Source organism: Rousettus aegyptiacus, unplaced genomic scaffold (genome assembly GCF_014176215.1).
Source record: "Rousettus aegyptiacus isolate mRouAeg1 unplaced genomic scaffold, mRouAeg1.p scaffold_m13_p_16, whole genome shotgun sequence".
Taxonomy (NCBI): domain Eukaryota; kingdom Metazoa; phylum Chordata; class Mammalia; order Chiroptera; family Pteropodidae; genus Rousettus; species Rousettus aegyptiacus.
In genome coordinates, this window is record NW_023416291.1 from 44,582,779 (window position 1) to 44,608,439 (window position 25,661).

General features: G+C 36.1%; 1 protein-coding gene across 3 annotated transcripts in view; it reads left to right on the top strand.

Moving 5' to 3' along the window:
* The window catches only part of PPP3CC (protein phosphatase 3 catalytic subunit gamma), a 74,130-nt gene that overhangs the window by 42,847 nt on the left and 5,622 nt on the right, over nucleotides 1-25,661 (top strand). For all 3 annotated transcript variants that reach the window (XM_016141582.2, XM_016141581.2, XM_016141580.2), the window contains exons 5-12: nucleotides 2,846-2,991; nucleotides 4,394-4,533; nucleotides 7,235-7,312; nucleotides 7,399-7,493; nucleotides 10,778-10,903; nucleotides 11,628-11,699; nucleotides 20,817-20,898; nucleotides 21,512-21,609. In XM_016141582.2, coding sequence (XP_015997068.1) covers nucleotides 2,846-2,991; nucleotides 4,394-4,533; nucleotides 7,235-7,312; nucleotides 7,399-7,493; nucleotides 10,778-10,903; nucleotides 11,628-11,699; nucleotides 20,817-20,898; nucleotides 21,512-21,609 — 837 coding nt within the window. The remainder of the gene's footprint in view (nucleotides 1-2,845; nucleotides 2,992-4,393; nucleotides 4,534-7,234; nucleotides 7,313-7,398; nucleotides 7,494-10,777; nucleotides 10,904-11,627; nucleotides 11,700-20,816; nucleotides 20,899-21,511; nucleotides 21,610-25,661) is intronic.

Below are 25,661 nucleotides of genomic sequence, written 5' to 3' on the forward strand. Positions count from 1 at the left end.
TGGATCCTATGACTAGTGAATCCTATAACTGACGTGCATTTTTTCCTTTATTATGGAAATAATTGTTTTATGGGCTAGATCTTAACATTCATCGTGAAAATAAAGTGCTTGAGTCAACGAATTTAACCTTTGGGAATTATGTAGTTGGCTATTTAGATTCTCCTGTTAAATATTTAATTTAAAAATAATGATCGGGAAGAGTATTACATGGCTTTAAGGGCATGAACAGGTTCAAATTCCCGTTCTGGCACTTACTAGCTTGCAGCTTTGAGCAAGTCAGCCCGATTTCCTCAGCTTTTTAATAAAGCTAGTAAATTGTACCTACTTAACAGAGTTTCTGTGAAGATTAAATAAGGTAATTTTATTGGTTAACACATAGTTCTTGCCGTGTGCCAGACATTATTCAAAGCATTTTACATATACGAATTCCTTTAATCCTTCCAGCAACCCTGTAATGTATATAGGTAGGTATTATAATTATGCCCATTTTATAGATGAGGCGATCCAGGCACAGAGAGGGAAGTAATTTGTTCAAAGTACCCTCGCTAGTGAGTACGGGGAGCCGAGGGTCAGCTTTCTGGACTCCGCTTTCTCGACCCCCATGGTGTGTTGCAGACGTAGCTTGCTGAGGGCACAGGCATGGTGCAAGGCTCTGGCGAATTTCAGTAATGGAGATAATATAATAATAAATATTACTCTACCGAATTATATAGAAAATATAACATTTTATGTTGGTATTTATATACATATTCATATACCTGAAGAAAATTAAAATGGTAGCATTTTATAACCTAATATGGTCATGTGTTTATATAACATGAACTTCTTTTTGCCTAATTTGATCGTCACTTCTTGTTTTAATTTGCAGAATAAGTTAAGACACTGTATTACTTGCTGTCTTTCTTCAGACTTGGCGTCCTTTTGGAAGTAGGCTAAGGAGTTCTTAAGGTTGAGAGGCATCTTATTGGTGTAAAATGGTGTTATGGAATGTGAATTAATAAGTAATTCAAATCCCTGCCTGTATGCAACCTTAGGACTATTACAAAAGAATTCCTTTATTGACAGGGACAACAGAAAATTCTGGCTCCAAGGATTTTCAGGAGAAAAAGTCAATCACTAGCCACAAATGAAAGGTTTTTTTGTTTGATTTTTTTTCTTCCACAGACTTTATGGCCAATGCTAGGTCTACTTTTGAAATAGCCAAAATTTATAGTGTTCAAATACAAAGCAGAATATAGGGATATAATTGTAAGGAGATACAAAGATGCATAAAACATGGCTCTTGTTAACTCGGCTGTCATAGTAGGTAGAGTCAGCATACGTTGTGAAATTGATGATCTTAACTGCTGTCATAGGAACACAGAATGCTCTGAAAGTTTCTAAAGACACCCACAGACCCCCTTAATACCTTCAAACCCTGATCACCCAGAATTGGTAATAGAGAGGATCTTCACATTCAAGGAAAGCCTGTAACCTCAAATGTGGCCCACTGGTTTACACGTTCCCTTGAGGGCTCTGTCCCCACTCATTCCTGCCACCCATGTACTGCACTCTGCCCAAATCTGGACCCATTACCCTTCACTTCATTCCCCAAAGCCTTGCCAAAACCAGGCTCTGATTCTTAACATGTCTTCCAAAAGCTTGGAGATCACAAGAAGGAAATAAACACAAATAATTAGCCACTAGATAAGCTGACTCACTTGCTGTAGTTTTGTTCTCTAGCCCTGTAGGTTCTGTCTCGTCTTCACAGAATCTTGGAAGAGGAGAAGGAGCTCATAGTTCTGCAGGGCTGCGTGCATATAGGACTTCCGGCCTTCTCTGCCGATGTGCACCTCCAAGCACGGCTTGGCTCTTTGAAATCCAAGGCCAAGGAAGAAGAAACCATTGCTTTCTCTTTAAACTAAGCCATTTTCCAGTTTTCTATCCATTATTTCGTGAGCTATTCTTTCTCTGTAACTGTGGAGACCTCACCCTCTGCCCACTGGGGTATTTCCTTGTTCTGTAGCCCCAACATGACAACCATATCAAAATACATTTCATTAAGATGAACATTTTTACATAAAATAGATCCAGGATATAATTTGCTTATAGACCTTAAAAGTCATGAGCAAAAAGATTATTGACATTTTATTGATGACCAAAAACTCCAATTTTCATTTATATATCTTCGGCACTCCTGAGGGGTCTTTTTAGACCCAACAAAATATTCAGAGTACCTACCATGCACCCTTCTTGGCCCCCATCTATTTAGGAGACATTTCTGGAAGGGCTGCACCAGGCAGTGAAGTAGTCCTCACAGGTTTGCTGCTCACCTCCATTTCCCCCATCTCCAAGTCACGGTTTAGGTGCAAGGAGAAATATCCACATTGGGCAGGTTAGGGAGCCACCCTGGCTTGGAAGCCGCATGCGTTACAAGTACCAGTACCTCTTGTAAAAACTTCTTGGCATAGCTTCCAGGGTCCCACAGGGACATACCTTGCGAGTCACTGCACTCAGAGAAGCCCAGCTATAGCTTCCTGCCAGATGGTTGTGTAACTTTTACTATAAGCAACATGCATAAGCAGCATTGCCTAATAACACAGCTGACAGTTACCTTATCGGGTTTCCAGGGCAACAGAGCTAGAAAGTTAATCCAAGGTCATCCCTGTCTTTAGAGAAGGAGAGAGGTTTTGTTTACTCTTCAGCCACAACTTTTCAAAAGTATCTTTACAAACATGATTGTGTTTTCAAATTTGCCCGAAATAAATGGCCTCAAAGTAGCTTCATAATCCTCTGGTCTATATCCGTTTTCCTATATGATAAATTTTAGCTTTACTTCTTTTGACTGTTTTTCTTTTTTTGATAGGTCGAATCAAATATTCTGAGCAGGTGTATGAGGCTTGTATGGATACCTTTGATTGTCTTCCTCTTGCTGCCCTCTTAAATCAGCAGTTTCTGTGTGTCCATGGAGGGATGTCACCTGAAATTACTTGTTTAGATGATATTAGGAAAGTAAGTAATCTTTCATTAGTCTTATGGGTGTGTATATATATAATTTTTTTTATTGCTGTCGACGAATATGCCTTTATTGCTGAAAAATTTTCAATACAGATCATCAGAAGTAAGAAAATGGAAATCACTTGTGATTTCATTATTGGGAAATAATACCTGCTAACATTTTAACATTTCTATAATTTTTAATGAAATCTGTGTTTTTACTAACTATAGAAACATAACATTTTTGAGTATATTCCTGAAACATTAAATTATGTAATAAGGTTTAAGGAAGGAAACCAAGGTTCTAATCTTTGTCTTGCCATTAATTGTGTAACCTTAACCAAATCACTTAGCCTGGTGGTCACAGTTTCTTCTCTGAAATGAGGAAGTCGGAATGGACGGTCTGAGGACTATCCCAACTCTGAAATTCATTGACTTTGACATTTTAGACAATAGAGTTTAATTGCCACACTTGCCTGGCCGGCGATTATTTATTCTAGGATTCTGTATCTTCATGATTGAAAAAAGACCAGTCTTTTGTTCTGTATTACTTATTTTGTTCTATGTTATGTCTTTGCTCCTCTACCTTTGTATATCTTACCTCTGTCCTATAGGTCCTGAAACTAGAGATTTTTCTGTTTATAAAACTGATTACTGTCCTCAGGGTAAAAGGTGTATCTGTGTGCACTGCCTTTTCCCCCTGCTTTACTGTCTTTTAAATAACCAACATTTCTCATTTACATAAGTCTTGAATTTTACAATTTTACAGTTGTAAATCAAGTGTATTAATCAGTTTCACTTCGTAGAAGTCCTCTTCTTGGCACTCAGCTCTTCTAGTTACTTGTTTTTTCTTGGTTTTTAACCAAAGCAGCAGTGACTAGAGGCTTAAGTTAATAACTAGCATTGAGATGCCTCCACTGCATAGAAGGGACAGGATCAAAGCCCTTTACAAAATAAGACTAGCACGCTTTAAAAAAAAGAACTTCCATTGGAATGAACAGAAACACTGTGGAACCCTTCCCGCTCTCCTGGCGACACTGGCTCCCCTAGGCAACCGAATGAATTTATAGTCTTTCTAAACAGTCTCTCCATAGTGGTAGATTTCATATTGGAATTAAATGAGTATGTACTGCTTTTAAGATTAGGATGTAAGGGGGTCCTTTTTCTACAGAATGGTTAGGTGGCAGGGATATTTATTTAAAAATTATTACCAAAACATAACAGTATTTGTGTACCTAAATTTGTCAAATGTTCATTTTCTTTCAGAAAAATCCTTTTGGGGCTTATTGCCTTCTCTCCCAGTACATTCTGGTGGGTGGCAGGGTTGTTTGCTTATTTGTTTTTGACCCATACCAGTTTTCAAAAGCACTTTTGCTTTCATGATTTTTGTTTCCTTTGGCTTGTGCTTGTCTTCTAGTTAGACAGGTTTAAAGAACCTCCAGCCTTTGGGCCGGTGTGTGACCTGCTTTGGTCCGACCCCTCCGAGGACTACGGCAGTGAAAAGACCTTGGAGCACTATACCCACAACACGGTCCGAGGGTGCTCTTATTTTTACAGGTAAGTTGGGAAAGGAAATGACAATATAGTTTATCAAATTATTTTTAAGTATTTATATCTTGAATTTGCATGGTGTAGGGACTTTCGTTTAAATTTGTGAATAATAGAAGGTGGAAAACTCTCATTTCCTGTTTTTATTTTTATTAGGTATTATGCCCAATCAGTGTAGCAGACCCAGCCCGACTGAACAGGACATCTTGCATTGTTTCAGTGTTGTTGTCTGATTTTCAGCGATCTAGGTTATTTGTTCCCAAACATCATTACAGACTTTTCTAAAAAATAAAGACTTCTTGGCTCTTCCCCCAGACATTCCGATTCAGCAGGTCTGAGGTGGGGAACCCTGTTGTTTTTAAAAAAGCTCTCCAGCTTTCAGAACCACTGATACGGGCAAAGATATAAAAAGAACAGGACACGGTGACCTGAGCTCAGGACGTTTCCAGGAAGTTGGCTGTTGTCTTAAACCTCATGCGTAAGCTTTCATTGTGCTTCGTCACTCAAAAATAGGGAGACACAGGGAAGTCCCAAGTCTAAATTTTTTAACCTTAATATTTTATTATGACAATAAATACATGTATTTAGTCCCTTAAAAATCCGTTAATTGCCTCAGATAAATGCATTCATTAAATGGAAGCCACATATAAAAAGTAAGGAGCCTCAGTTTTACCATAGTTTTAACATTCTTCAAGCAACCTTTTTTCATTCCTTTCTGCCAACTTTTTAGCAGTGACTGATATGGTGGAAGCATTAAAATTGTGCTTCTCTTCACATTGCTTAAGGAGCATAATGCTGTATTGTTAGCACAATACAAATTGATACAATTTCTATGGAGGTCAAGTCGGCACTCTCTCAGTTATTGCCCATGGCCTTGGAGCTAGAAGTTCTACTTCTAAATCATAATCCTGTGGCCGTGTGGTTTATCATCATTATTCACAAATCCTAACCTGCAGATTTGCCTACTTGCTAAGATTCATTCGTAACCCCAGACCAACCCTCAGCGTTTCCGTGGTCATGGACACGCGTACATGCAGAGGGGCAAAAAGCCGAGTCGCCCCGCGCGCGTTTCCAGCAGCGGTCGAGGGAGTGGCTCCGCCTCTCGCTTCAGCGCTGTACCGTAAGCGGGCACTGTTTCTGCGGTCTCTTTAGTATAACTTTTTTCAGAGTTTTTGGTCAGTTTTGCTGTTTAAAATGGCTCCGGGCATATTGCCGAAGTGCTGTCTGGTGTTCGTGCATGCAGGAAGGCTGTGGTGTGCCTTACAGAGAAAAATATGTGTGTTCCAGAAGCTTCGTTCAGGAATGAGTTGTGGCATTGCTGGCCACGAATTCCATGTTAACGAATCAACAATATGTATTAAATAAAGTGTTTTTATTCAGAAACGCACATTAACCAAGGTTATTTATTGATCAGTTGATAAAATGTTGTGACCAGGGGCTCACAGGACCCTAACCCTGTGTTCCCTCTGGGAGTGGTGGTTCCGCATTCACTCAGTTTTTGCAGCAACTTTATAGAACATAGTTGCTGTGAGTAACGAGAATCACTGTACATTGCATAATATGTGTAACAGAATTATTCATTGCTACGTTATGATAAAAAATTTAAAACAGCCTAAATGTTCAGTCGAAGACTAAATTAATTGTGATGCATCCTGGCAATGGACTGTACCAGACAATGCAATGAGGCTATTTTTTTTTTAAGTGAAAAAGGAAAAGAAACCCTTTCTATACTAATGTGGAATAATCACTAATGTAAAGTGAAAAAAAGTGAAAAAAAGAGCTATGTGTACCATCAGATAATACTCTTAAAAGTAGGGGGGATGTACGTGTGTGTGTGTGTGTGTGCGTGTGTGTGTGAGAGAGAATTACTTGAAATTAAATGAGTGTCTTTAAAAGGGTACTCCGAGAAACAAACATTGATAGCGATGGGAAAGAGAGAGCCGTTTCACTGTATTCCCTTTCGTATCTTTGAATTTTATACCTCTTTTAAGAGTTAGTTTTCTTAATGAGCACAATAAGAAACAAAGATTTAAACATAAACTAAATAATCAATACTTGGCTAATTCCAGGATAATTTTAGATTCTCCAGTTCTTCTTATCAGGTATTTCTCATTCAGAAAGGCCATAGGATTAAAAGAATTGTACCAGGAGTAGATGCAGACATCATACCTTTCATTAGAATGAGGTCGGGTATAATAACATTTGCATTTACTCCTGAAAGATTCCTGTATGATATCATCTTGGTGTTGATATTACCTGTGAAGCTATAAGTAGGTTCTTTAATTTTTCTAACAGTTTGACAATTTAAAAATTTGTGTGTTTAGTTTTTGGCACCTACCACACATGTGTGTGCATGCACGAACGCACGCACACACATACTACCATTTTCCTTTTTTTATATCAAGAGACCAAGGAACATTTTGGTGTTGTGTTACTATTGTTATAGGTTAAAACAAGCATTTGAAAGGTGGAGAGCTCTCTTTCTGTCCTAGGTTTGACTGTTATCTGCATATTTGATCTGGAATGAGGTATGTTAGTGAAGTGGAAAAACAGAATGATGATTGCTAAGCTAGTAAAAAAAGTTCAGTGGTACGTAAAACTTATAATTTTGAAACAGAATCAACTCATGTTCTCCTGACTTATCCCCTTCCTCCTCTTAAAAATTAACTGTTTTAATTCTGGATTTATGTTTTCTGATGTTCTTTTTCAGTTACCCCGCAGTTTGTGAATTTTTGCAGAATAATAATTTGTTATCAATAATCAGAGCCCATGAAGCCCAAGATGCTGGGTAAGTTATAGTAAAGCTGTACCAAATATCACTGCAGAGTTTTCGCCTTTAATACCAAGACAGACAGGCTGTCCTTTCTCTTCCAGGTACCGAATGTACAGGAAGAGCCAAACAACAGGCTTTCCATCACTCATTACAATTTTCTCTGCCCCCAATTACCTAGATGTCTACAACAATAAAGGTAAAGGAATCCAGCAATGTTTAAGTTTGGGTTTGTGAGGAAATGTGAGCTGTTGTTTAAATATATATGTATATATGTGTCTTTTAATGTATGTAAGAAGAATAAATTATTTCAGGTTTAAGTTAGAACAGTTATCAAGTATGAGTTTTGGTGAATTGAATTTATAACAGTACGTCACTAAAATGCCATCATTTAGTATTTTAATGTGTGTGAATTATTAAGCCATCTTTGCTCTTCTTGAGGAATAGTATAAGTAGAATGAATACTGTACAAAAAGTCAAACTCTTCATTTTACTCCAAGCCCTGCCAGAAACTAATAGTGTGACTTTAGGTAAGTCGTATAATCTCTTTGAACTTCAGTTTCCCAAACAACAAAAGAGAATTAGATATACAGATGCCTTTCAGTGCAGAAATTCTACTCCTAAGACTTCATCCTATTAAAAGTCCTTTCTTAACTTTTATGATACATAGTTCATAAGTTTCATATCAGGGCAGTGGTCCACCAAAACTTCATGCCTCTGTAACTATTTTGTTGTGTATAAAGTATGACTATAAAATAATAGAACTTTTAAACAAACATGCCAGAACATATATACCCAATTGAGTATTGTCCCTTTAAAGTAATTCCGTGGGAGGCTATACATGCATTCCAACAATGCTGCCATTGTTCAGAACATTTTTGGAACACTCCTCTTTTGGCATTGCCTTCAGAGTCTGCGGCACGTTCTTTTGCTATTATCCTCAGTGATGGGAAATCTTCGTCCTTTGAGGGTGGATTTGATTTTTGGAACTGCCAAAAGTCATTCGGAGTCAAGACTGATGAATAAGGTGAGTGATCAAACTAGACGATACCATTTAGGTTCAGAAACAAGGTATGATTATAAGGTAATGAGACTGGTTTTCCTCGTGTTGCTTATAAAATGTCTCCGGAGGCAATTCCGAAAGAGGAGTTCCAAAAATGTTTTGAGTAATGGCAGCATCTTTGAATTAAATACACAGTAAGGCAGCAAGTTGTACCGAAAAGGATTCTAAGCCAGGAGTCAGAAGTCCTACTTGACTTCCCTGAGCCTCATCAGTTTATCCTTAAAATACCTGTCATACATATAGGGTTGTTGAAGATAAGTTGGAATAATAAAAATGAATATTAAAATCACCAGTCAAACTATAAATTGCTGTAATTCTGTCCCATTTTACTGTAATGGCGCCTGGTGTGATGAGATCACGGGACCACACTCATCTGATATATAAGGTCTGGCGTGTTTGTAGTTGGTGGTTTCGTACGTCTCATTACTTTATAGTCATACCTTGTATATGCAGTTGGATAGAGAAGTTTAAAAGAGGTCCACAATATACTTATTGTTCCTCTATTTAAAAGTAAGACTGATCTAATTTGGATCGGTCATCTCAGTGTGTCCTTCAGTGACTTACTGTCCGTTTCGAGAAAGCATTTCTTTGACTTAAGTTCTCTCCCAGCCTTATGTGTTCTTTTTGCTTCTTGTCATTCTTTTCCGAGTCTTAACTGTTCTACCATGCTCTGCTTCTCCCCTAGCTCCATTCTTTCCTACTATTCCCAGTATAGCAGAGACTTAGTTTTGTTCTTGTCGCCTCTCCTATGAATGGTTTGCAATACTCGTGTCGTTAGACTTCCTCAAGGACACTTAGCGGCTCTAGTCCTTACACTCCTGATGACTTTCCCTCCTCACTCTCTTTTTTAACCTTACTATTAAAAATGTTGATTACCCAGTGGATTTATCAGTGTGCTCAGCTAAAACATGTCGTCTTCATCAACAGTCACTTTACTAACTGCCAGTTCACGTTTTGCTCCATTCTAATCTCATTTTGTTGCTGATTATCCCTGTAGTAAACTTCTAAAGTCATAGTCCATTCTCTCCGAGTTTTCTGTCAGCTCTGACGTAATTAGTAACTTCGTCTTGAAACAGTCTTATTTTCCTTGGTTGTTTCTCAAGCATGTTTTAGGAAGATGACAGAAGACATGGCACCTGAAATAATCTCCGGTTCTCAGTCACTCCCCGTGCAAGTACCTCTCTCTTGAAAAAGGCAGCTCTGTCCTCCTTTCCCTCTCTCCTACTGTCGCCTTTCTTTCTTGAGTATTCCTTAGACTTATTGGTGCCATCAGATATTTCTTAGTTCCACTGGGTATGTGAAAGACCCTGAAGTCACGATTTTTAAAGATTTCTATTCTTATTTTTCTGTGTCCACTGGGAAGATACCCAAAAGTGGTTTTTAAGCTCTCATGGTCTAATCATCCACTGTTAAGACCCACCTCCCACCTTTTTCCTGTGTAGATTGAGGGAATTATTGAATAATTCTATATTCATCTAACTTAAATAAAATACATATACATGAAAATAATGGGACATGTACATTGTAGTCAATGTTAGGTTTTTAAGAGCTAGGGGTCCTATTTTCATATATTTTCTTTATAAACTATGGTGTATATTTTAGACATTCAGTGACTTAAAGTTTGGGAACACTAGGCCATCCTGTAATAAAGAAAGAAATAGGAACCAGAAGATGACCCCATACTTGTCATTTCTAGAGAGCTGTTATATACCCTATTCTATTTATAATCATAGTAAGACTAATTAAGAGGATAATGCAAACAACATGGCATTGCTGGTGGTTAAGACTGAGGAATTAGATATTAAAACCTTTCAAATATAAAGAAAATCAGTTTGGTACCAAAGTATGTGTGCAAATTTATGAACTGGTTAATATTGAACATATATACAGGAGAGATGGACATTTTTTATTCACTACATTGTATGCAGAGGTGATTTAATCTCCTTTTGAGCCTTGTTGTATATTGCACCAAGTTTACCATCTGTAGAAAACTGCTGTTATAAATATCCAGAGAGTTTATAAAATCTTTGGTTCTGGCTAATGACTAGCAAAACAGACTGTGTCCATTTAGTGAGAAATGTTTGCCCTAAAAGGAAAGTTGTAATTGTAACTATTTGGTATATAAAGGGAAATTTTTCTCAGATGGAACCTGTGATTTCTATAGCTAGTTACTATACAGTGATCCTTTGAAATTTTAGAGCTTTTCAGGTAACTTTGTTCCTTGGGATAATTCTTAAAAGAATGAACTGTTTGTAAAATGCTTTAAGATTTTCCATATGCCCTTAAATACCCAGTCCTGAGTTTATAAGTGGAAAGTAGGTTCCTGAATTCTGTGTAGTAGTTACGCAGCTGTGCAAAGCAGACCAGCTGCCATGTCGTGTTCCTCTGTGCCAGATTTTCCTGCTTTTTTTCCTTTTTAGCTGCTGTGTTAAAATACGAAAACAACGTCATGAATATCAGGCAGTTTAACTGTTCTCCACACCCCTACTGGCTTCCAAACTTCATGGATGTTTTCACATGGTCTTTGCCTTTTGTTGGGGAAAAAGGTAAGAGACCATCACTTGTCTTAACTAGTTACTTAGCACACTTTAGTATTTGCATGAGCCCCTTGACGGTTCAGTGTTTCATTAAAGTTATCAGAAATGTTTTCTAACTTTTTTTATTTTTTTAATGAAGATTTTAAACGGCACATAATTGGTTTTTAAATTATAATTATAGTCAATTATATTTTTTTGTTCTAAAAATATCAACTTAAAGTAGCTGTCCTACTGTGATCAAGATGCTAAAATAATGTTAAGTCGCTATTCCTTTCCTCCAGTGATTTCTTTAGCAATAAAGAGATTTAAACAGGAAATATTGTCCTTAGAATTTTATTTGTGCAGCTATACAAATAAGCTATGCAAATATAAAATAAGCCTGTGGGACACAGGCCCAGTGGTTTTACTCCTTTGTAAAATGGGAGGAAATCTTTTCATGTGTGTATTAGTGAGAAGAAACTCTGGAGCACTGAAGTCTAATGAAATCAAGTAATTATGCAAATAGAATCTTCAAAGACTCCAGTTTTTACTAAAGCAAGTAATCTCCCCAAATTCTGTGTAAACCTGAAGGTCTACATTTAATGCCACCCTATAACTACTCTAAGTAGCATAATGACAAGTCATTTTTATCAATGTTGATTTAACAAATATGTTCATTTAGATATCCACATCATTTTGGAGAAAGTACCTTATTAATTGTATAAATTTGGGGCTATTTTGTTTTATTATATAGTCACAGAGATGCTGGTTAACATTCTCAACATATGCTCTGATGATGAATTGATTTCCGAAGATGAACTTGAAGGTAACCTTGCCTTTTCCTCACTTGAAATAGAAATAAAGAAGTTTTGGGTTTGGTTGGAGTTTGTTTTGAATGATTTTTTTTCTTATTAATAAAGAATTGTGTCCAATGGAAAAAAAGTGAAAAATACAGGAAACCATAAATAAGAAAAAAAAGTCACCCATCATCCCGTCGTCTCATAGATATCCACTGATAACATCTGGGCGTTGCGTCCTGTGTTAGCTATTTTAATCTTCGCATATATTTTTGTCTACATTTTTCTTTTTAACAAAAATGAAGTCATATGATAGTATCATGACATTTACTTTTTTTGTTGACTAACTTTTAATGGTTACATAGTTGTCCATTTCGATTATTCTTTGTTTTAAGCAATCCCTGGCTGTTGGATATTGGATTTTTTCCTAACTTTTTTTTAAACCGAGAATTATGAACATTCTCACAGAAAAATCGTTGCACATTTCGTCAACAACCAATATTTATGACATGCCTGATATGTGCCAAGTGCTGTTTAGATTTTTGCCCTCGATAAGCTTATATTCTAGTGGAGGGAAGACAAACAATAATGTAAGTCAGATGTTAACATCTGGTATAAAAGAGTGGAAAGTAATGTTAGGACATGAAGAATGACATCTTCTTGATTATTTCCACAGGATAAATTTCTAGAAAGTAATTATCTGTCAGTTGGTACTTACAATTTTAAATCGGATACCGATAGCCGTTAGAAAGGCCGGACCAGTGTACCTTTTGTGTATGTAGTACATAGTTTAGAGTGTTCTCTTCAATACTGTTTATTATAATTTTAATAGTGTGGTTTTTAAATTTTAATTTGTATTTTTATGATGACTAATGAGCATTTTTTTTCTTGTGTTTATTGACCGAATTTGTTTCTCTTTTGTGAATTGTCGATTCATACCTTTTGCCCATTTTTCTATTGAGTTATGTGCGTGTTTGTTTGTTTGTTTTTCCTCTTACTGGCCTGTGAGGGATCTTAATATAGTAACGTTTCGTTGCATGTATAGCCAAATATTTTTTTCCTAGTGTGTTGTGGAAGGTTTGGTTTTAAAGGTAGGTCCTAACTTATTTGAGAATTCAGAAGATTCTGGGAAGATGGTGACCCCTGAGCACAAACCTCTGACTTTCATACTCTCCAAGCTCTGGGTTAAGGTGATTTGCTCAACTGTTAGGATAAACTGTCTGCACAGTGCATAAAGCCTAGCTCGCTGTGAGGATATCGAGGCTGGTCGTCCACATGCTTAAGCTTCAGATTCCATGTTGAGGGTGCAGAGTAGATGGCTTGTGGGATGGAAGCTCATGTGTGGGATGGAAGCTCACCGCAAGGGGACAGTTCTTCTCGAGCAATATGTGCAGCCAGGTAAAAATTAAAATAAAGAATTTAAATTAGGAGGAGATGAAATATATGAGAAATAGATCTAGTAAAATTTATATTCATATCTAAGTAGAAATGGAAATTATTCTGAACTCCATCGTGTGTATTAAGAAAGGATTCTTTTTTTAAGAAAGTTCTTGATTATCATAAGGAAATGCTTACAGAATTATGCCAAAAATTATGTAATGGGTATATCTTTTGAAGTATCATCTGTAGCATCAAAAGGTCCAAAACGATCTAAGTGTCCCTTAGTGGAGAGCTGGGAAAATCAATTATGGTAGATCCGTATGTTAGATTCTCTACATGGAATGTTATTTCCTTTATGCAAGACTCCTTTCTCCCTTTCTCTCCTAGTTAGTAGCTCCTGTTCAGCTTATCATAACCTCCTCATGGAAAACATTTCCGACCTCACCGACCAGATCTAGTGCCCCTGTCATGCTCTCTCATATCAATGGTGCTGCTTCTCCTCAGCCTTTGATACAGTTGCAGGTTGACATTTGTTTATATTATTGTAAGATTAGTATATTTTACTCCCGCTCAACTATAAATTCCCTGAATACTGGGTCAAAATGGTTTTTGCTCACCAGTATAGCCATAAAACCAACAAGTGTAGTGCAGTGAGCATACATAGTAGATAAATATTTGTTGAGTTAAATTGAATGATAAAAAGTGCAACTACTGAAAAAGAAAAAAAGAAATGAAGTAGAGGTATTGGTGCTGATATGGCAAATCTATTAGATATTCTGTTAGATACAAAAGTAAATGGATAGAATCTTCTCGTTCTCATTTTTTATAAAATGTGGATATAAGCTGATACATGCTAAAATTTTGGTTTTGAAAGGAAACAAAGATTAACCTTATAGGTTGAGGTTGTAAATTGAACATACTTCTAATTCCATTCCTTCCTGAAACCACACTGACACCACAATGCAATTTTGGTTTTATTTCGGTTGCATAAACTAAGGATTCCTATTTTAGTAATGCCAGACTAGATAGTTTAAATCAACCCCAACTCTTTGGACAATAAGAAAATCTAGACGAACTATTTTTAAAACTTGCTATAAAGGCATTCAGAAAGCTAACGAGAAATTAAAGAATTACCAAGTTAAGATATGGAAAAATGCATGAGTCTAGAACGGTAAGACCAGTGTTTAGGACCATTTCATTTCTTTCCTAAAGACATTTATGAATTTTGAAAGAGGGGACTAAGAGGTTGAGCAGCCCTTTTGATAGAAGCAAAAAAGTTGGGATTCAGGGCTTGCCAAGGATGACATGAGTGCCATTCAGCTTCTGCTTATTGCTTTGGGACACCCAGAGGTTGCATGTAGGTAAGAGTAAGGGTGAACTGGAGCTAGAACCTTTAAATCATTTCAGTCCTTGAAATTTAAATAAGGTAGTTCCAGGCACCTGGCAAAACGAAACCTCTCTAGACCAAGATGACATCATGTAAGACCTTTCATTACTACAGTCTTTCAAGTGTAACATGTGGCTCATGACCAGAAAAATAACTGGGTATACAAGGGACATAATGACATGAATGAGAACCAGCAGAAACTGAAAAAAAAAAAAGTAGACCCCCACGTTCTCCAGACATTGGCTTTATCAGACCAAACTTTAAAATAATTGTGCTAAAAAACAAAACAATGCTCACTATGTTCAAGAACACAAAAGACTAGATTGAAAATTTTGGCAGATAACTGCATTATAAAAGGGGATGTAACAGAGTTGATAAAACACCAAAAGAAAATTCTAGGAATGAAAAATAAAATAACTTGACAGATGAATAACAGCAGATTTAATAAAGCTAAACAGAGGACAAATCAACCAGAAAATAGAAGGAAAAAATCCAGACTAAGTCATGAAGAGAAAAAGTAAAATACAAAAAACGGGATATAGTGAATAAGCTTATTGCTATGTTTTTGGAGTCTCAGAGAAGAGAGAAAGAAGGAGGTAGAACCAATATTCAAAGAGATAATTAATAATTAAAAAAAAAAAACTAGTAAGACATTAAGACACAGATTAAGAAGCCCTGTAAATCAAAGCAGAATCAATACAAAGAAAAAAACACCCAGGCAAACACATCATAATAAAAGTACTTCAAATGAAAGAAAAAATTCTGTAAGCTGCCAGAAAAAAGAGATTACTTTCAAAGAGAACAAGTAAACTGATAGATTCTTAATGGAAACAATGGAAGCAAGAAACAATATAATAACATATTCAAAGCTCTGAAAGATAATAACTGACATCTTAGAATACTATATCTAGCAGAAATACCCTTTAAGAATTATGAGAAAATAAGCGTTTTTCAAATATCCCTCTCTTCAAACACTATGCGTAAAAATAGTAGAAAATATGTGAGTATATCAAATGAATGTAGACTTTATTAAACAATAGCGTTTTATTGGATTTGAAAGACAATAAAAATATATGACAATAATAGTTGTCAGTGGGATAAAAATAGTTAAAGCGTGTGAGGGATGTATATCATCTGGGAAGAGGGAAAAAATGACTGTTAACATACTTTGATAAATAAGAGATGCATGTTGTAATCTCCAGAGTAACCTGTAAGAAAAGACATATGTTTGTTTTTTAGTATATGACTTTTGAGTTACAGAAAAATGGAACAATAAAAAATAACCTGGAAGAAGCCAAGAGGAGAGAAGCTACAGATAGCAGTAGGACAAATAGAATAAATTATGACAATAACTGTATCAGCAATTTCATTAAATATAAATAGAGAAAACGTCAGATGGAATTTAAAAGAAAACTTTATGGTGTTTCATAAGAGACAGATCTAAAGCATGAAGATACAGAAAGTTTAAAAGCAAGAGGAGAAGGAATAAATATATAATGCAAGCACTAAACAAAGAAAAGTTGTTGGAGACAGATTAGTATTCTCTGAAGTAGACTTAAAACAAAAATAGGGTGTAACAAATTTATGCAGTTAATTGAATGCTGGGGGGAAGGGGGAGGGAGACAGGGTAAAAGGGGTCAAATAATGTGGTGACAGACAGAAATCTTAACTATGGGAGGTGAACACACAATGTAAATATGTACATGCCATAGTGTTAAAAAGTACAATTGGAACTTACTGGATTTCATTAACCAATGGCACCATAAAAATAAACAAACAAATTAATTGTATGTAATTAGTAACATGGATTTATAATACATAGAACAAAAATTAAGGGAAGTACAATTAGAAATAGAAATATCCACAATGATAATGGGAAAATTTAACAGATATATCTCAGTAATGGATGGAATAACAGACAAACCAAATTTGGAAGGTCATAGAAATTAGAACACCACAATTAATGAACTTGACCTAACAGACATATAAAGAACACCGTGTCCAACAATGCTGAATACACCTTCTTTTCAAACCACATGAACATTTACTAAAACTGACCATGTCCTGGGCTAAAAGCAGGTTTCAGCTGTCAAAGATTAAAATCATAATGACTCTTCAGTTAAGAAATATATCAATAACAAATATATAACTAGAATATCCTCATATTTTAGGAGATTTTAAAATATACTTAATGACCTGTGGGTCAAATAACAAATCAGAATGAAAAACTGAAAATATTTTAAACTGAATGAAAATAAAAAGTAGTATATATTAAAATTTGAGGGCAGACAGTGCCCAGGCAGCCCTGGGCTCAGTACTGGAGCCCAGACCTCGTAGCCATGTTAGCAGATGCTCGCTGATTGACAGCAGAGAAGAAGAGCCATGTTATACTTGATCTTAAAGCGGCAGGATAGTTGGGATTAAATTAAAGAGATGCCATGTATAAAGAGTTCTTCAGAAATTTTAATCTGGCATTTGGCTTTGTGACCCTTGTTGACCTACAAGCAGAGCAGATGAACATCACCAGAACCGTTCAGTGTGTACAGCAAGGTACAGGTAATTCTCACCTTGCATGACTATGGTAGACCAAAAGAAATGTGACACCGGCCAAGTTTATTGAAAAAGCAGCTACTTCTGTGTGATTTCTTTTAAATACATGTAAAATCTTATACACATCTTAGCTGCAATGTATTTTGAAGGCAATTTACTTGAACAAATTAAATTATAAATTTAGTTTACCTTTACATTTTATACATTTGACATTTTGTAAAATCAGAGTTTAAATACAAAATAATTTAAACTTGGAAAAAAAACAGATGCATCTAAAGCCGTGTTTAGAGAAAAATGTATAGCCTTAAATGCATATATTAGAAAAAAAGAAAGGTGAAATATCAATACCCATCTCAAGAAGTTAACAAAAGAATGGTAACATATTAAACCTAAAGAAAGTAAATGAAATGAAATAAAATGTAAGAGTAGTATTAACAATATAGAAGACAAAATACAATACAGAGGAGTAGTAAAACTAAAATGTGCTTTTTTTAAGAAACTAATAAAATTGATAAATCTTCAATAAGACTTATCAAGTGAAAAAGATGAGACAGAAGTTACCAATGCTGGTACTGATCCTATAGGCATTAAGAAAATAACTAGAATACATTTATATTAGTAAATTTTAAAACTTAGACAAAATGGATAGACTCCTAGAAATATATAACTTTCCCAAATTGACACAATATAGGAAATCTTAATAATCACAAATCCACCAAGAACCAGGATCTGTAATTTAAATTTTTCCTATGAAGAAATTGTCAAGTGCAGATAAATTCACCAACAGATTTACCAAACATTTCAGAAAGAGCCTACACAAAAATTCTACAGATTCATTTCAAGAATAAAAAAGATGTGTATTTAATGAGGCCAGTATAACTATTACACTAAAATGTGACAAGGACATTAATATAGATAGAATAATCCTAAACAAAACATGAGCAAGTTGAAACTAACAATATGTATATAATGACCTTCCAATTAAGTTGATTTATTCCAGAAATCGTAGAAGGTAATTCAATCAGTATATACTCATGGAAGATGCTAACAATAGTGGAAATTGTGTGAGATGTGTGTGGGGACTCTATACTCGCTTCACACCTTTTCTGTACATCTAAAATCATTCTTAAAAATTTTTTAAATCATTTAAAATAATTCACTGCAGTAATAAAAAAAGAAAAATTATGTTATAGATGTAGAAATAGTATTAGATAAGATTTATCTTTCATTTACAAGAGATCTCTTAAACTAGGTTTAGAAAGGAATTCTTTGACAAATGTACCAACAAAAACCTATAGCAAATATGGTGAAATGTTGAAGGCTTTTCTTAGTGATTAGGAGCAGATAAGGTTGCTGGCTGTTAATATATACAATATTATATAAGACAAGAAAAAGAAATTCAAGATATAAAGATTGAAAAGGAAGAAACAAAACTATTATTTATAGATGATGTGATTGTATACAAAGAAAATTTTAAAGTATCTATAAATAATTATTAGAATCAATAGGTGGTAAAGCTGCTGGATACAAAGTCAATAAACAAAAATTATTTGTATTTCTATTTACCAGCAACAAACAAAATCTCATAATGTTGTTAAGCAAAAGAAGCTAGACACAAAAATACCTATTTGATTGTTCCAATTACATAAAGTTCAAAAATGATGAAAGCTGTCGTGCTTGTGGATGCATGTTTCCATGGCGAAACCAAAGAGCAGCAAGACGGCTATTTCAGCAGGAGTCAAGAGAATGATTTTCTTTGGGAGGAGAGAGACTACAATTATTTGGAGGGGCCCAAAGGGGGCATCTGGGGTGCTGGCAAGGATCTATTTATTGACCCAAGTGGTGATTATACGGCCATTTGGTTTTTAATAAATAACTAAATTACATGTTTTTTTTTATACTTTTCTGTATGTTCAAACAAAACTGAAGTTCACCTTAGTAGTTCTGTGCCGAGTTCCAGCACAGAATCCTCAAAAAGCCAAGGGATTGGTGCCAGTTGCTAGAATTGGGGACCAGGGAGAGGGGTGGAAGGGGGTGGACGCTGAGCTAAAATAAGGAGACTGGGTGGAAGCCCTTGGAAAGGCAGTTAAACTGGTTTGCTGGTGGGCAACTGCCTCTTTCCAAGTCTGGAGGCCAGTCCCTAAAAAATGTAAACAGAGACTATCTGGATGGGGACGCAGTTGAGGACATCAACACCTTGCTGAAAACATCTGAATTAAGTGACCGTACACACACTCAATTCCGACAGAGAAAATTCCTTCGTGTAGGCCCACCCTGGTCACTCCATGTCAAGCTCCGGGCCAATAATCTGCGTTTTAGTCCCTCACTTAATCACGGGCCAATGTTAGGGGTTACCAGACAGCCGGAAGGTCCGCAAGAGAGACCACAACAAAAGCTGCAAAAAGCAACTTCAATTAACTCGAGGGCCTGAAGAAAACATAAAACTCAAAAAGAAAAAAACCATAGTATCTCCGGAAAGATATGGGGAGATATCGAATCCATTAAGTAAAAACAATCTTCTTAATAGGAGATTTGTCAGCAGTTCGTTCTGTCCTTTGTTTTCATTCCTTATTTTCACTGTCTTTGTTCCACAAATAATATCTTTCTCTTTGTCCAGTTTTATTTTCATCATCTGTGGAGCTAAAACATGTCGGGTAATAATAGATGTGAATTAACGTAAAACTGTAAACTTTTAAGAAGTGGAAAAACTACTGACAAGAAATCTGTAATTTAACATTCCGCCATGAAACCAAGGATGTCTCTTCTGAGCTGATAAAAATAATAGCCTGATTCTCTCATTGCATTTCACTTTGATTTTTTTCTCTCTTCCATGTAAACTTAAATTGCTCTTCTCATATTTTCTATCTTCATCTCCTTGTTTCTTGGTGTCTCTTCTCCCCGAAGATCACTACATTTCAAGCTATCAGAAAGGTATCTGACTAAAATGTGCTTTCGAACTTCATACTCGCTGTCTGTCCCACCACAATCTATTAGTTAGACGTTTTTAGTTTTAGTTGAGTAATTTCGGACAGGCCCTCCATCCTCCCTTTCTGTTTCAATGTGTATGTTTTCTCTAGACCTGCTGTATGATCCTGCAGGATATTGAGAGTTAGGGGGGCGAGGAAGGAGAGGCTGTGTTTCTTTTTCTGACTTTTGAATGCGGTCACCTGGTGCATGCTGGATCTTGGCTTCTCATGTGTGAGCTGTTCCCTGAATCTTAGATGAGAAAAGGTCATAAAGTCTTGTGTTAACTTTTGTGATGTTACTTTATGAACTGCCTTACCCATCAGCATAATTTGTATTACACAGTTGTCTGTGGTAGTTACCACTCACCAGTTTGTGGGTGAGGATTATGGAATGAAAGCCCCCATCACTAAATTCAAGAGAGCTAGCTGTGTATTATGTTTACATGCAGAGGACGGCTGCTCGAATCATCACTTGCCATTTGCAGGCCAAACCCTGCATCCTAAGGTGGCCCGCGGCATTCTCAGAAAATTTCTGCTGTGGCAACTGTCTTTGTTTTGATGTGTGTATTACACTCTTCGCTGTGTTCTACATCTCAGAACCGCAGATGAGTTCCCACCTCTCGTAGACCTGTCCCGTCTGTCTTTTTTGTGGCCCCTCCATTTTTTCACTTCTTTTTCTCTTCGGGTTGTTTTTTTCTCTTGCTCCGTAGAGGATTTTTGTTTGTTTACACAAACTTAGGCCTTGATTTCTTTTTTTAAAAAATAACTGTTTCTTTAACTTAGAAAGACACTTCATCCTGCGCTTCTAAAAACTGACCTGTTAACACTTTTCTTTAATTCACTTATTCTTTATATTCTCAAAGGCGGCACTACGGTTCGAAAGGAGATCATCAAGAATAAAATCAGAGCCATTGGGAAGATGGCACGGGTCTTTTCAATTCTTCGGTAAGGATGAGTCTGTCATTACAGTGTGGGATAAAAGCATTTGGAGAGTAAATTAGAAGTTGATTTCAGAACAGGGTTTTTTAGAAGTGGAATTTGCTTTTAGAACTGTAGGTCTCTGGGTTGAGTGCAGATTAAGTCTGACCTACATGTTAAAATGACTGGGAATGGCAAACATTCATTTGGTATGGGCTCAAACGTAGTGACCACAGTGGTGTAATGTGGATTCTGGAGCCAGATTGCCCGTGTTCACGTCCTGGCTCTGCCTCTTCTTAGCTGTGTGATCTCATGCCTCATTTTCCTTGTCTGTAAAGGAGTGATAAGAACAGGACCCGCTTTACACTGTTAATAGGAGGATTAAATGGGATAACGTGGGAAACATCAGAACAGTATCTGGTTATTAAGTGCCATTAATTGAAAAGCAAGGCCTGGCAAATTGTTTAAAATTGGAACGTTTAGAGAAAACATCTCTTCGTCTGGGTCAGGAAAGGGTTAGGGGGAAGGAGAACCAGTCGTCCATCTCTACGCATCTTTCCTTAACTTCCTTCAAGTGCCTTTGGATTGCGGAGTGGTGGACACCCTGGCATTAACCCAGGGCTTTGATCTTCCTTTGCAGGGAAGAAAGTGAGAGTGTGCTGACTCTCAAAGGCCTGACCCCCACAGGTACCCTCCCTCTGGGCGTCCTCTCCGGAGGGAAGCAGACTATTGAGACAGGTGAGTATGAGCAGTGCACCTTTCACGGAGGGTGTGCTCCCGTCACCTAGCAGTCCAGGTAAAATTAAAAATGGAAGATTCTTAAACAAAAGAATACAAAAGAAAGAAATCTTGCCATTTGCAACAACATGGATGGACTGGGAGGGTATTATGCTAAGTGAAGTAAGTCAGACAGAGAAAGACAAATACGATTTCACTTTTAGGTGGAATATTAGAAAAAAAAAAAGAAGAAGAAGAAGAACAAACAAAACAGACTCGTAGATACAGAGAACAAACCGATGGTTGCCAGAGGGGAGGGTTTGGGGGGATGGGCAAAAAAGCTGAAGGGAAATAAGAGGTACAGACTTTCATTTATAAAATAAATAAGTCATGGAGATACATGGAAGGACAGCGCAGGGGCCACAATCAATAATGTAACAACTTTATACAGTGACACATGATTACTAGACCTATCGTGGCAATCACATCCTGAGGTACAGAAATGAAGAATCACTACGTTGTACACCTGAGACTAATATAATATTGTATATCAACTAACTATACTTTAATCTAAAAAAATAAAATAATTTTTTTAAAAATTGGGACTTCTTTCAATAAATGATGCTACTGGATCCATTGGATATCCATCTGGGGGGAAAATGGATCTTGACCCTCCTTTTCATATACAAAAATTAATTCAAATGAATTATAACTTCAACGTAAAAGGTAAAACAGTAAAACTTCCAAACAAAAGTATGGAGAGTAGGCATTAGGGTAGATAAAGAACCCTTAGAAAAAAAACACCAAAAGGACTAACCTTAAAAGAAAAACTTAATTGAATTTCATTAAAATTAGAAATTTCTATTTACAAAAATACATGATTAAGAAAGAGAAAAGGCAAGCCATAAACTGGGGGAAGATATTTGTAAGACACATATCTGACAAAGAACTTGTATTCAGAATACATAAAAAACAACTCAATAAGAAATGCGCAAACGACCAATTTTTTAAAAATGGTCAAAAGGTTTTAACAGACACTTCAAAAAAGGGGGTATCAAAATGGCAAATAACCATGAAAAGATGCTTAATATGGTTACCAATGTACTGTATACTTGAAACCAATTTAAATAAATAAATTTACTTAAAAAAAACCAGTGATATACCACTACATATTCACTAGAATGGCTGAAATGAAAAAGTCTGATAATGCCAAGTGTTGATGAGTTTGTGGAGAACTAGAACTAGACACGTTGCTGGTGGGCTTGTACATTGGTTCAGTCACTTAGAAAAACTGTTTACTGGGCAGAAAACGAAAACATGTCTATTCCATAACCCAGCAATTCCACACGTGGTATATATCAAAGAGAAATCAGTGCATATGTCTACAGAGGATGTGCGTAAGAATGTTCACCTTAGCTTCATTTATCACAGCCCCAAATGGAGAACAACCCAAGTGTCTATCGATAGCAGAAGAGATAAATAAATTATATGTATACAATGGAATACTACTCAGCAATAAAAAGTAACATTATAAACACCTGCAAAAACATAGTTGAATCTTACAGACATTATGGTAAACTAAAAAAGCTAGACGCAAAAGAGCACAGACTGTCTTTATACGATGTTCAAAAACAGGCAGGCTAATCAATAGTAATAGAAATTAGAATGACACTTCTTTAGTGGGAGAATATTGGCCCAGAACGTGCACAGGGGACCTCTGGAGTAGTGGGAATGGAATGTTCTGTATCATTATCTGGATGATAGTTAACGCAAGCACATACATAAATAAAAATGTACTGAGCCGTACGCTTCGGATTTGGGTACGTGTTAATACCTTGCTCATGTATGTTTTATACCTTAATTTTTTTTTTTACTTGGTTAGGGTTTCTTGTTCAGAGAGGGAGTCAGTCTCTTTGCCTACACGCCACATCCTACTCCAGTGCCACAGTTATCTCTTCAACCTAAAAATTATATGAGCGCTGACTTCTGAGGAGAGGGCTTTATGGAACTCTGGGATGAAAAGATTTACGTTTGTCAGAATAAACAGATCCGGTCAAGCTAGAGGAAGCGACACGAGATCACGTCACTGGATGATTAATTCGAGGCGTGAAAACTGGAGCTGAAGCATTAACAGCTTAGAGTTTCGTTGCTTTTTTGCCCCCTTGTTTTGTTGAAATGTTTCTCCTTGAGTTTGTCTTTTTTCCTTGTCATCCCGCCACTGGGAGGAAGTAGAAATTCCACTGCTAATAATTAATCGCAACAAGCTCCTTTCCTCCTTTTAATGGGATTGAATTCTTCCTCATTCAAATTGGATACTAGAATATTAGAGTTTAGCTATTTAGAAGGAAGCATGAACATTTGCTCCTTGGAAATATGTAATTAATTGTCTTCATTTCTCTAGTTTCATAGAAAGGATCAGTAAATTTTTTCAGATTGAATTTTTTCCCCTCAAATAAAATGTGTGGTTTCTTATAAGGAAAATACTTTCCACTATTACTTTGCCTGGTAATTAGTCATGTGACATATTCTGAGAGCAGCTCTGAGAAGGCAACTTAGAGTTAATAGGAAGTAACATGGGCAAAGAAAACAGGGAATGTCCTATGATGTCCTTGAAACATTTTTAAAATTTGCTGATGTATAAAGTTGTTCGAATCTGAACCAATTTTTTTCTAGACTTTGAAAGAGCAAATATGCCAATCTAGGATGAGTAAAAACTAAAGAATTTTTTAGATGTGTTATTTGTAGATTTATTTGTTTGTTTATAATCCTTGGTCTGCCTTTTGTTTTCAGTCCCTAATACCTAATATATCCAGTTTCTCTTAGTTTCTTATGTGACTATGAGTGTTTTAATTAATATAGGATTGCTTATTGAGACTTTGGAAATTGAGAGAAATCTTCAGGAATGTGTCAGAAGAGTAAAACTAAAGTTGGAGCCAACTTTTTAGAGCTTATTCTCTCTTGTTGACAGGAACTGGGCTTATTTTGTCATTTTCTCATGTCTCAGTTGTACCGGTTCATTGGGAAACGGAGCATTAGCTGAATAAGGCTTTTTACTGTTCATATCACTTTACTGGGAGAGTAAATTGGACCTTATCAAAATTAACTTTTGTACTGCAATTGAAAAATTAAGAAAGTGAAAAGACAACTCACAGAATGGTTAGCAATATTTACAAATCATACTTATGATAAGGGACTAGTGTCTGGAAAAGATAAAGAACTCTCAAAACTGAATAATAAAAGGACAAATAACAATTTAAAAATGGGTAAAAAATTTTAATAGACATATTTCCAAAGGAGACATACAGATGGTCAATAAGTACTTGAAAACATGTTCAACATCATTAGACATTAAGGAAATACAAATCATAGCCACAGTGAGATACCCCTTTGTGCCCACTAGGATAGTCGTGATAAAAAAAAAAAAAAAAAAAGACAAGTAATAACAAGTGTTGGTGAGAAGTGGAGAACTTGGTGGGGTGCACAATGGTGTCATGCTTGGGAAACCGAGCAGGTGGTTCCTTAGGCGATGACACATGGAGTTACCATGTGACTCAGGAGCTCCACTCCTAGTTGTGTATCCCAAGGAAATGAAAACATATCCAAACAAAAAACTGCACTAACGTTCATAGCAGCATTCTTCTTACTAAGCAGTAAGTGGAAGCAACCCAAATGTCTGTCAGCTAGTGAGCTAGACAAATAAAACGTGGTATATTCATACAGTGGAATACTATTCAGTCATAAAAAGGAACGAAGTTTGGATAAGTGTTTCAACATGAATAAACCTTGAAAACGTTATGCTAAGTGAAAGAAGCCAGTGAATAGAATCACATTTTATATGATAAAATTCATGATTCCAGAACAGGCAAATCAAGGGTCAAGGGACAGGGAGGGATGAGAGAGGGAAATGAGTTTCTTTCTGGGGTGATGAAAACATTCCGGCCATAGATTGTAGTGACGATTGCACATCTATGTTAAAGTCATTTAACCATACACTTTAAACAAGTGATTTTTTTTTTTGGTATATGAATTATATTTCAGTAAAGAAAAATAGATTTCAGTACAGAAGAAAGTCA